Source organism: Pagrus major, chromosome 11 (genome assembly GCF_040436345.1).
Source record: "Pagrus major chromosome 11, Pma_NU_1.0".
NCBI classification, from domain to species: Eukaryota; Metazoa; Chordata; class Actinopteri; order Spariformes; family Sparidae; genus Pagrus; species Pagrus major.
In genome coordinates this window covers 13,772,625-13,782,569 of record NC_133225.1, presented here as the reverse complement: position 1 = coordinate 13,782,569, position 9,945 = coordinate 13,772,625, and the positions used below count along the sequence as shown (strand labels likewise).

The window sequence follows — 9,945 nt, the reverse complement described above, 5'->3', positions numbered from 1 at the left end:
TGTGTCCAATATGTGCTGTTGTTTCAATCTGTCACGTTCAACATCAGCCCCAGGTGGACCAGTGTAGGTTAGGTCAAACGTTTGCCTACCCACATTGAGCAGCACCCCAAATAGCACACTGCAGTGAGAGCTTTCCCATCCAGGCTGACACATTTGTTTGAAGATTTCATCAATTTTAAAAACAAACCTTTTCCTTAACAAAATAATAAGGTGCTGTGACATTACTCAACACAGTAGAGAAAGTTTTAGTTTTGGTGATAGCCAAGCTTAATTTAAAAGCACATCCTCCAAATCTCCCTCCAAAAGAACTCTGATTCTTTAGAACATAAATGGCATTCATTTAAAAATGAATGCTTCAAATTTTTAGCATCTTCATAGTGACAAGAAATCATCATCGTTAACTTTTGATTTGTTTGCAGTATTATAGAGGCATTACAGAAAATGAGATGATCAGTTTTTTATCACTGTAAAATAATCGTTCCTTTTTATCATGACTTACCTAAGTTGGTGGCCATGTTTGGGTTAAAGAGTGCCCAGTAGATTCAGCAGCTGAAGTGAAGATGCCGAGTTCAGAGTGTCTGCTCCTGCTGCTGCTTTTATAATGGCCACATGCACCATCCAAACCTCACCCATAAACAGCTGCATGACTCACACTGAAAGTGAAACTAAAGTTATCTCAAGGTAGAAAGGTTAATTTATTTATCATTTTACAACACAGGGATTCACAATAAAATGTCAGTTATAGACTGTCATGCTGCACGTACAGTGCATAGAACATATATACAGACTTTGAACTGAGAATGAGTGAAACAAAATAAAACAAAACAATATGTACGGATACTTGGATACAGATATAAATAATATACCTCATATAAATATAGTACATTAGCTGGAGCCTTGTGCTGCTTTGTGCAGCAGTGTCTGCAGTTTTGAAAAAGTGCTGCCATTTCTTGTAAATGGTGATGGAAGGGAGAACGAGGTTTGAGGTGTACAGGTAACACAGGGACCTAGAAATTAAGCAGGCGTGGATACAGAAGTCAGCTAAACAGACAAAGCACTAAAGGTTGATTTATTTGTCATTTCACAAATGCAATAGCATTACAGAATGAAATGCAAGTTGTAGCCTCCTAAATGCTAAACTGTATACCTATACGCAGTAGGCGATTTGAGGGGGGGATGAGGGGGGATGCTGTCCCCCTTGTTAGCAAAATTACCAAAAAGCATCCCCCTTGTTAACCTGCCATCACTCTCCATCCCCTAGTAACAGATAGTTTGTTACAAATCACAACCGGCCGCGATCAGCTCCGGCACACAGTGGAGTCAAGCCGTGCACGGCCGCTCTGCGCAACAAGCCGCAACAAGCTACACAGAGCGGATCACGCCGGCAGGAAGTCAAAGATACAGCAACAACATAGAGCATCCGGTCAATTTTCAAAATAAAACACACTGTGCAGACACCCGATTGTATGAAAACGAAAAATGACCACATCAACAAAATCTGAGCAAGTCAACAAAATCGGGCAGGCCAGAGGCTTCTGAAACGTTCCCGCTGGGTTCTCTTTATACATTCATGGTATGACGTCGTGCGGAGGGTGGAACAAAACCTGTAGCAGACGCGACATCATAGAGCAGCTTCCGGTGGATTCCCAGCGCGTCTCTCGTGTAGAGGAGGAGCACAACAAGTTTGCTTGTTCTAAAACTAAATTGTTACTTTTTGTAAGTGTTTTTAGTGTGTCTGTTCAGAACATGGTGGCTTATGTTATGTTGGTAATTGTCTTTTTTGTGCTGGTTTATAGTTTAACCATTAGTGAGGTAGCTGTTACATTTCCTGATGCCAGCTGTTTTATTAGTTGAAGCGCACTTTGCTGGACAAACTATGTCATTACACCAATTTTAAATGTTTTTCTCCATTATAGTTTTTAAATATAAGGTTTTCATATCGGTGTATATCTGACAATATATACACCCATACCGAAATATGTGTGAGAGGCTAATATCCGCCGATAAATCGGTCGGGCTCTACTATTTTGCACAATGTTCATTTTGTGTCCTTCAAGGAATTTAGATGGTAAAAAATTCCTAGGGGTCATGTAACTTAAAATGACCCTGCTTGTAGTGTATTGTGAGAAACATGAGAAAACCCCGCCTGAATAAACTCAGTCCACTGCATACGATTTAAAGGTGTATTTACTCATCACCTTAATACAGTTATAAAAAGACAATTGTAGTAGGGAGAGAAGGAAGATAACTGGATAAAATGGAGTTGTAGAATTAGAAATATCACAGTTATGGTTAAGGCGTCCTGCAACAATGTCCTTTGGAAGGTGTACATATGTGTGTCGGGGCAGGGTGGTGCTCCCATTGGGCCTTCCCACCTGTTAAAAATTAACAAATCACCTACTGCCTATACGTTTATACGCCCAGAAAGTATGTACAGTATGTCCAATGTCAGTGTAAAGTTCTGGCCCTCACATCAATGTCAGGGCAGTTTTCATAAACAGACATTCAGTATTTGAAACCTTACTAATGTATGGCCTTCAACCATGTCAAAACTAAATTTCATGACTTGATAACTTTAGCAGATTTACTGGCTGGTCAACATCTGTTGTCTTCCTCTGCGAGAACAGTCTTGTCGTAGCAACCCTGTTGGTAATACACCTGTGGTACTGATGTCTCCATGATATTTTAATCATACAATAAAATTCCAATTGGAGGATAACTTTCAATTTTAGGCTGAAGTTAGAGGTACTGTAACTTTAATATAAGATTATTGAAGCTATATAACATTGTTGAAAACGTAAATTGGTTTTAATTTCTAATCTAACAACCAGTCAATATGGACTCAAGGTTGGAGTTCAACTTTCCAAGTTGTAACTTGTATTGAGAAAGGCCTAAAGACTCATCTAACACGCTTCAGAGTTGTTATTCTTTCTAGAAACATCTATAGAATAAAATTGTGGCTGAAGTCATTCAAAGCACTTTCATCCCAAAACAGTGTTTCCCATTCCCAGTCTTCCCTACGAGAATTATGTTCTTTGAGGAAGAATAACCACAAAAATATAAACATACTAAAGAAGAATAAATGATTTTGTACAAACAACCATGGGAAAACTTTACTACGCTGCCAGATGCACTTCAATTGGAACCTCATGAAATAATTATAATATGCAGGTTTTCTCTTGCTGACTTTGTCTCTCTTTACATAAGAGACATCATTTTACAATACAAAGTGTAGTTTTAACTTCATGGCTACAATATGATGAGATTGGCCAAAAGAAAAGTGAAATCACAAGAAATCATTTTAAATAAGAATATTAAAGTCTTGGTCATAATGCTCTTTATTATAGAGATTATTAAGCTAGGCAGGATCCTCAATATGCCAGCAAAAGAGTTAATGAGTCAGCCTTTCTAAGTGCTGTATCTTATGCAATTGGATGTGTTTATCAGTCTGCTGCTTATCAGCCACACTGATACACCTCAGCTGACCCCTTCCTTTACCGTTTACAAGAAATGGCATCACTTCTTTCAAACTGCGAGAAAGAAGTGCTGAAGGAATTGAAGGAATTTAATTTAATTTAATCAGTCAGTCACTCAAAAATAACAGTCTGTATTTTATAACATGAGCTCTAACTGGCTGCTTTAAGCAAATATCACTTGATTTGGTAACAAAATGGTAGGACTATTATTTCCTTTGTGGCTTGAATTAAAATATATGTACAGTCTTATATCTGCAAATAAATGTACATGTGACATTTGTTACTGCTTGAAATTGTGTATTCAATATGTGAAGTGAATACATTAAATCACAGTTAATCATAATGTGTGAAAGCTGATGAGTACCTTGAAGAAATGTAAACAATATTATCTAAACCTGGACTATTTTAAACATGCTGTTGTATTTACATGTGAAAGGTGAAGCAGTGCACATTATCACAAGGAGCTGATAAGAAGTGCAGCCGTTTCTTGTAAATGGAGAGGGAGGTGAGAGCAAAGTTTGAGGTGTACAGGTAACAGGTTGATACAGGAGTCAGGTAAATGGGCTTAATATTTTTCATTTTTCAACACAGCATTGCACAATGAAATGGAAGTTGTAGCCTCTTAAATGCTATAAACACCTAAAACACGTATACAATATTTAAATTAGACTTGAATAAAATAAATTAAAACAATACAGTTACTTATATACATATATACCTATACAGTATACGTGCAGTGGGGTCCAAAAGTCTGAGACCACATTGAAAATCTTTAATATTGTCACATAAACTTGTGAATATTGAGAACACCTGAAAATAAGTGAACCTGTCAGAAGTCTGAACAAGAGAAATGAGCGACACTGAAGAAAAGATGACAGAAACGACAGCTGGAATAGCCCATGTACATGAACCTTGCAAATCAATGAGTTTTTTTCAACACATTCTTGTAAATGTTTCACAATAAATACCTTGTTAAAAAATGAAGGATATCTGTCCACTGAAATACTGGAAGGGTTTCATTGGAAACATTGTCTCAGACCAAAGCCAGAACTCGCCGGAGTGCCTTTTCTTTTTCCTCATCTCCTCTTGGTAGGTTCATAAAGGAAAAGTACATTTCCCCTCCATTCAGCAGTTAAATTGGACAGAATTACAGTACATTAAAGTTAGTCTTTGCACCTCTGTGGCTCATTGCTGCAAACAGATTGAGAAGCGAGAGTGAAGATAGATCCACTTTTTAATCCCGTAAGTTTAAAACGAACTCAGTGCTCTCCTGACTCCAGTTGTTTATTCCTCCGAAATCTCTGAGCTCTACCCACAGCAGTCTCCCCCAGAGCTCTGTCTTTTCTGTTCGTGCAATTCATGGCCATGCACCTAATTATATATAAATTTAAGCTTTGATATGATTCAAATCAGTGAGTTGTATAAAAGTTCACCCCCATACAGTTGTCATGAAGGGATAAATTAACTATTTTTTGTACCAGGCTGTAAACATATTGATCTGCTGTAAAGTTGGGCATTTAAAAATGTGCTCCTAAGGAGTCTACCTCCAGTGGCCATTGGAGGAACTGCAGGTTTTGGCACTTCCACATTGGCTTAATTTTTCAGCCCTGGAGGTTGCCACTTGGTTATGTGACAAACATTATTTCATATATATATAATATTCACATTGTGTAGTCTACACATAATACATGTTGCAGTCATTTTAACCATGTTAGCAACATGGATAGATGGCAGTGTTGGTCAGTCTGTACACCAGACTGATGGACTGACATGAAATTGATCCACATTTTTACTGCATTTTCCCCTTTGAATAAGTGTGATAGCTTCAGTGATTGTTTCACTTCATTCATCTATTGCCATCATCAGATTGAATTTTAGATTTGTTATGACTAAATAACTGCAAAACTAGCCATACTTTGGCTTAAGTGCTGATTAGCAAATGTTATAATGCCTGCATGCTAAAATAAGATGGGGAACATGATAGCCTAAACATTCCTGTATTAGCATGTTAGGATTACCACAGTATGCATATGAGCATGGTAATGCTATCATTTAAGCTCCATGGTGCAGAGGAATATCAGTTTTTAAATTGTGAAACTTTTTTTTTTTTTACACCGGTCTATTACATCCATCTGTCTGATGTCTGAATAACATTGATCATCTAATTACAATGCAATGTTCTGTTGGGAAACCTTGGGTCCAGACATTCAGATGGATGTTCTTTGATACGCACCACCCATCTAAACACTACTGCAGACCAAGTACAGCATTACTTAATGGCAGTGGCCACTCCAGCAGGACAACACACCCTGCGACACCACAAAAATCATTAATGAATTGCTCAAGAAACATGACAGAAAGCTTAAGAAGTAGAATGGCCCTCACACTCCAATACTACTACCAACTACGATCTCAATCTGATCGACCACCGTTGTGTGACCACCCACGAGATATGCTGGAACAAGTCAGATCCATTGATGCCCCGCGTCGCATCACACAATACCCAAATAGGCCGCAACAACTTTTTACGTTTCTGCTGATACAGTAAACCAAATTACAATCCCTTCAAACACATTGTTCTGTTGTGTGCCAATAATCAATTATTGTTTTCTGTATTTTCAGGGAGGGGGGGCCCCTCGACCCCTGTGTCAAAGACCAGGTTATCCATTACTCTCTTCCGAAGTGGTGGAAGAAAACTGTTTCATTCCTCCTCAAGCCTCTGGTGAGTCTTTGAGGAAGAATAACAACAAAAATATAATCATACTAAATAAGAAATAATTTTGTACAAATAACCATGGGAAAAATGTATTACACTGCCAGAAGCACTTCAATTTGAACCTCATGAATAAATATAATTATAATATGCAGGTTTTCTCTTGCTGACTTTGTCTCTCTTTACATAAGAGACATCATTTTACAATACAAAGCGTAGTTTGAACTTCATGGCTACAATATGATGAGATTGGCCAAAAGAAAAGTGAAATCACAAGAAATCATTTTAAATAATAATATTAAAGTCTTGGTCATAATGCTCTTTATTATAGAGATTATTAAGCTAGGCAGGATCCTCAATATGCCAGCAAAAGAGTTAATGAGTCGTAGTATAATCAGAACATACTGTAGCAGTGTTAAATCTAGACTGAGGCTGTTAAGTGTGACATTTGTGAAAAAATAAGCCTCTGGTGAGTTCTCTTCTTTAGTGACATGTGTGAATAGACGTGTAAATATAAACTAATGAACATATAATTGTTCCTCAGGGACAGTGAGCTTGTTCTTGATTTGAAAATGACCTTGATTAAACAGTTGCAGTGTGATTTAATACCTCAAATTGTGCTTTGTGTCATGCTTGTCTTTTGCAGGCTCCTCGTGTTGCTTCCATCTGCAGTGGTATCTGTGGAGTTGGGTGAGAAAGGAATTTTTTCATTTGTGCTTGAGCTTTTATTACTTAGCGATTGTATGAAATGGATAAATGAACAAAACATACTAATTCTTTTCCTGCCTTGTTTTTTAGATCGGTTGCATATCAGTGGAAGCATCAAAGTGCTATTGAGGTACCGTTACTGTCAGCTAATGATGCTTGTGCATGTATGAATGTATACAGGTAAAATCGAATGCTCTTGTGTTATCAACAGGACTACATTCATGAAACGATAGCAGAGTGGAGAAGATGCAACATAGACGTGCTGCTGTGCCCTGTTCTCGGACCGGCCTTCAACTTCTCATACTGTGGCAAACTAACCTGTACGGTACCCTGAACAGTTGTGTGTGTAATACCTGAAAGAGCATTGTGAATGATCAGATCAGACAGATGAAGATATAGTTGTGTCCATCTTTATCACAGCACTGTACGTTATCATTTGATTACTGTACAGAACAGCAACAATATAACCCAGTGTAGCACAGTGAACAACCAGTCAAAACATTTTTGTCCTTCCAGGTGCTGGCTCTTCCATGATACTTTACAATCTCCTCAACTTTCCTGCCGGTGTTGTTCCTGTTTCCACGGTAACAGCAGAGGATGAGGAGAAACTCAAGCACTATAAGGGCAATTATCAGGACTACTTGGACAAGCTCTTCAAACAGGTAAGACCCGTGCCAGCGAGAGGAGACTGACATGTCAAAGTCATCTGCGCAAATAGTTGCAGTGAGCAATTGTTGGCCACAAGGGCGAGCAAAGAGCATGAAGCATTTCAACTTAACACAGTTTTACTTTATTTAACCAACTGCCTGGTCAACCTACTCTTTCAAGATGATAGACACGATACATCGGATAAGATAAAGATAAATTAAAGCTGCAAACCCTCACATATGAAAAGCTGGAACCAGTATTTTCTTTTTCGTATTTTGCAGTTTGCTTTAAAAAACAAAAAAGACTTACAATTGATTTTCAATCGTTTCAGCTGTACATTGGAATGCAACTTTTGAATGGGTGCCCACAATTCAAAGAAGAGGAAGAAAATGAGTTGTAAAATGAGTAAAGATGTGTTAAGACTAAAGTTAAAAGTCCTGACCTTGTATATTGTTAATAGTTAAATATTATTTCCAGTGCACAATAGATTAATGTCAGTAAACACATTTTCTAATATAAATAAATATATGAAACAATATCAATAAATAGCTGCTATTAGTCTTTGGCTGATATTGGATGTGATCAAGTATTGCAATATTTGCCATCTAATATTTTTATTAATATTTTTTTTATATTCTATTTTTCACAATATCGAATATGAAACGGCTCTGTGGTTCCTCACCTAAGAGGAACTGCTCTGACTGTATTTTAACTTTTAATTTTGATTGATTACAGTGTTAATTCACACCTGGCTGTCCCTTTAAAGTTTAGAGGGTAGAGAACCAGTGACAGACTAGCTGCACCTAATATTGTAGGCTATTCTGTTATGTTTGCAAATCAGTCTTGGCTCTAAATTTTTAATTTAAAAGTGCATATTTAATATTATTTTCTTATTTAAAAGTGTTGTATGTGTTGCTGAAAAGGGAGAAGTAAAGAATTGAACAGCATATTAACCTGTCAGTCCTTTATTCTTCCATACTATTCATACTACTAATCAACTACAAATTACAAACGATAATATTGTGTATTGTGATGAATGGGCAGGACAATATCGTGACATAAAATTTTGGATATCGCCCAAACCTTGCTGTTATTTCTAATTACAAAATTCAGCTTACATTGATTATGATACAATGGGCCCCCCACCTCTCCTAGGAGCAAGAAACCCACAACTGACTGAGTGGTTGTGGTTCCTTTGTCGTCTTGCATTTTGTTGATTTTTGTTGTGTGCCTTTGTGGTTCTTTAGTGTGTTTTTCTGGTCCTTTCATGTCTCTATGTGGACGTTTTTCACCACTTTGTAGTCATTTTGTGTCTTGTGTTGCATTTCTTCGAGGTCATTTTGTGACTTTCCAACAAGAAATGTTAACAGTAACTTAATACAGAGACCTGTTCAGTAATCTATCCGTGGTGTGGCCCTGCTGTTGCACGTAACTGTATGTTCCTCTGTGTCAACCCAAGCTTCAGTCTCAGGCCATTTGAGTAACCCCTTACAACAGTAGTTCCACAGTTGGTCAGTAGGTGGAGGCAGAAGACTGTGATGGGTCTGGTTACTGACTGTTGACTGACTGGATCCTGTGTTTGGTGACAGGCTGTGTCTGGAGGCGAGGGTCTGCCTGTGGCGGTGCAGTGTGTCGCCCTGCCGTGGCAGGATGAGCTCTGCCTGCGCTTCATGAAGGAAGTGGAACAACTGGTCAAACAGAACAAAAAGTAAAGCCTGGAGGCCACAGGTGGGGCTGCTTACTCCCAGGAATTCAGATTAACTTTGCTTTGAGTTCAACTAATGAATTTTAAAACACAAACAATAAGCCAGTGATGAAGGTGTTCTGAAGTAGTAATAACTGCACATAACACACGATAAGGTAAACCTTAATTAATTCCCTGAAGGAAATTCAGGAACACAAGACAACACTCCTGTACAACGAAATGAAAAGTGATTAAAGGTTAACACGATTAATGTTGCTTTATATTGTAAAAGGTAGTTGAGTACTTGAAATCTTGAATATTTTGAGTTTCCTTCCTCTGCTCTTTAAGGATCAGTTGTTTTCTGCTCTTTGATTTTGACTTTTTGATTTTTTTGTGGAAGTTTCACTTAAAATTTCTGTAAAATTTTTTATGGTACTATTCATGTTTATTGGTTCAGGTTCGCACCTTTTCTGTACTTATCAACTTATGAAATGAGTTGGCATTGTTTAATATTTTCATAGCACGAAAAGCAACTGCGTGTTTTAAAAAATGTAATCCACATTAACAACACAACAAGAGGCACCGCAAATCACATGAGGAAAGTGTTTATAATGAATATGGAAAATTATACTGTCTCCTCAATCATTTTAGTCTTTTTACAAGAACTGTTTTCTGTCATATGATAGTAAGAATGAAATAAAGTAACTGATTTCTCA

The 9,945-nt window shown here is 37.5% G+C and overlaps 1 protein-coding gene across 1 annotated transcript in view; it reads left to right on the top strand.

Moving 5' to 3' along the window:
* faah (fatty acid amide hydrolase) overlaps positions 1 to 9,945 on the top strand; it is a 92,604-nt gene extending 82,659 nt beyond the window's left edge. The window contains exons 10-15 of the mRNA XM_073475816.1: positions 6,099 to 6,198; positions 6,836 to 6,879; positions 6,988 to 7,027; positions 7,109 to 7,217; positions 7,414 to 7,559; positions 9,135 to 9,945. Coding sequence (XP_073331917.1) covers positions 6,099 to 6,198; positions 6,836 to 6,879; positions 6,988 to 7,027; positions 7,109 to 7,217; positions 7,414 to 7,559; positions 9,135 to 9,257 — 562 coding nt within the window. The 3' untranslated portion in view covers positions 9,258 to 9,945. The remainder of the gene's footprint in view (positions 1 to 6,098; positions 6,199 to 6,835; positions 6,880 to 6,987; positions 7,028 to 7,108; positions 7,218 to 7,413; positions 7,560 to 9,134) is intronic.